The sequence below is a fragment of the Loa loa genome (genome assembly GCF_000183805.2).
Source record: "Loa loa unplaced genomic scaffold supercont3.660, whole genome shotgun sequence".
Taxonomy (NCBI): Eukaryota; Metazoa; Nematoda; class Chromadorea; order Rhabditida; family Onchocercidae; genus Loa; species Loa loa.
Window position 1 is genome coordinate 12283 of NW_018108840.1, and position 1809 is coordinate 14091.

The 1809-nt window shown below is 24.8% G+C and overlaps 1 protein-coding gene across 1 annotated transcript in view; it reads left to right on the forward strand.

The window, feature by feature from the left end:
* Positions 1-659: 659 nt before the first annotated feature.
* LOAG_18906 (hypothetical protein) overlaps positions 660-1809 on the forward strand; it is a gene marked incomplete at both ends in the record, with an annotated part of 3636 nt that continues 2486 nt past the window's right edge. The window contains 3 exons of the mRNA XM_020451568.1: positions 660-819; positions 1251-1362; positions 1553-1610. Of these exons, the coding sequence (XP_020304637.1) occupies positions 660-819; positions 1251-1362; positions 1553-1610 (330 nt within the window). The remainder of the gene's footprint in view (positions 820-1250; positions 1363-1552; positions 1611-1809) is intronic.

A 1809-nucleotide genomic window follows, 5' to 3' on the forward strand; every position in this document is an offset into this window, starting at 1 on the left:
CAATTGTATGACATTGAAATTTAGCCATTTTATCTAATGGAATTTTTTTAGCTTAGTATTTTTTCCTTAAGTAATATTTCGGTGAAATGTTTGATGCAAATCACTTCATTATTTCATTTTATTCTATTAAAATTAAAAATTCGAATGCAAAATCTAAATTCTAGCACATAAAATCAAAAATTTTCTTTTATTCTTCAAATCAAACCTTTTTTATTAAAAAAAAGGATTAAATTTAAAGAAGTTTGAACAAATCCCTGTCATAATTTGATTTATTAAAAGTTTTGTAAAATTGGATATCGAATATTCATTTTAAAACATTCTTTCTATCGGATGACCCAGAAATCACACATTAAATATATTGATAAATGCCAATGCCGATTATCATCAAATTTGAACAGTATTATTGCCTTCATAGCCTCTAATAGTTATTTTGACAAATATAAAATTTCGATTCTTTATTAAAGTGAAATATAAAATATATATATATATATATATTATGGAAACATTGCAAATGGAACAAATTTAACATAAAAGCTATTTATTTATTTATTTGTTCAACAAATTTTAATGCATTTATTTGTTTTGTTTAAAAGAAATAATTAATGAGTCAAATTTGCATTTTTCTTTTTTTTTTTTAAATTTCGTGATTAAATTGAACAATGCCAATCGATCTGACGGAATTCACCGATGATAACAACAATGAAAAAAATTCGATAAACGAAATTGTGGAAGCAATTACAATGATCGACGATCAGAAGATAGGTTATTGTAGATATGGTGGAGGCAAATATAATATGTTATTCATTTGTGGAGGTGTCGGTAAGAAATGAGTCCTTTTTTTATTTATTTTTTATTTTTTGTCTTATTTTTCTTGTTTTTATAAATCTCATAACTACGATTTTTTCATGCAAAAAAAAATAATTAATAAATGCGCGTTTTTTTGTTTTGTTCTTCAAGTTTATAATAAATAATGCTTGTTTTCTTGTTCATCATTTTAAAAAAAAAATCGTAATTATGAGCTTTAGCTTTAGCTAAGCTTTAACTAAATGGTGAATTTAAGCTTAATTTGAGAAATAAATTTTAAAATTGCTGAAGAAGTTTAAATTAATAAATTGAAAAATGGAGAAGTAAAGGGACTTTTTGTAATTATTAAAAACATTGAAATTGATAATTAAAATGAGTGCAAAAGAAAAATGTATAATTTGCAAACTTTTAAAATAAAGCAAAAAAAAAACAACAAGCAATTTTAGGTTGCTATAAAAAAGACTTTCCGGGAAAAGTGCTGAAAGCTTTTAATCCTTTGTTTTGTTCGATAGTCTGCATTGATCCACCTGGCTATGGTACCAGTCGTCCACCCAACAGGTGTATTCATATTGCACAACCCTTTTATTTACGAATATTTTGTGATCATCTACTTTATCACTTATGTTATCTTATTACTTACCTAAATCATCTTACACTAACAACTTTTTTGCATTTTTACCAAAGCTCAAGTATATTTTTAAAGTTTGGCATAAAATCTCAGGAATTTGAAAATAATTTTCATTTTTAGGCGACAAGAAGTGAATCGATGCATGAAAGATGCACCATTCTGCATCGAACTTATGAAGGTTTCATCATTTTATCAAATTTCTTGAATCATTAAAGAAGCGAAAAAATTATTGAATGAAATAAATAGAATGTAAAATTATTTTGAATAAGGAAAATGCTAAAGATTTGAATTTGAAAAAATATTTAATTTGATAGTGTACTCTTTTTCCTATCACATATATCGTATGTCAGCAAATATTATCAGTGAATTTTGGGAAG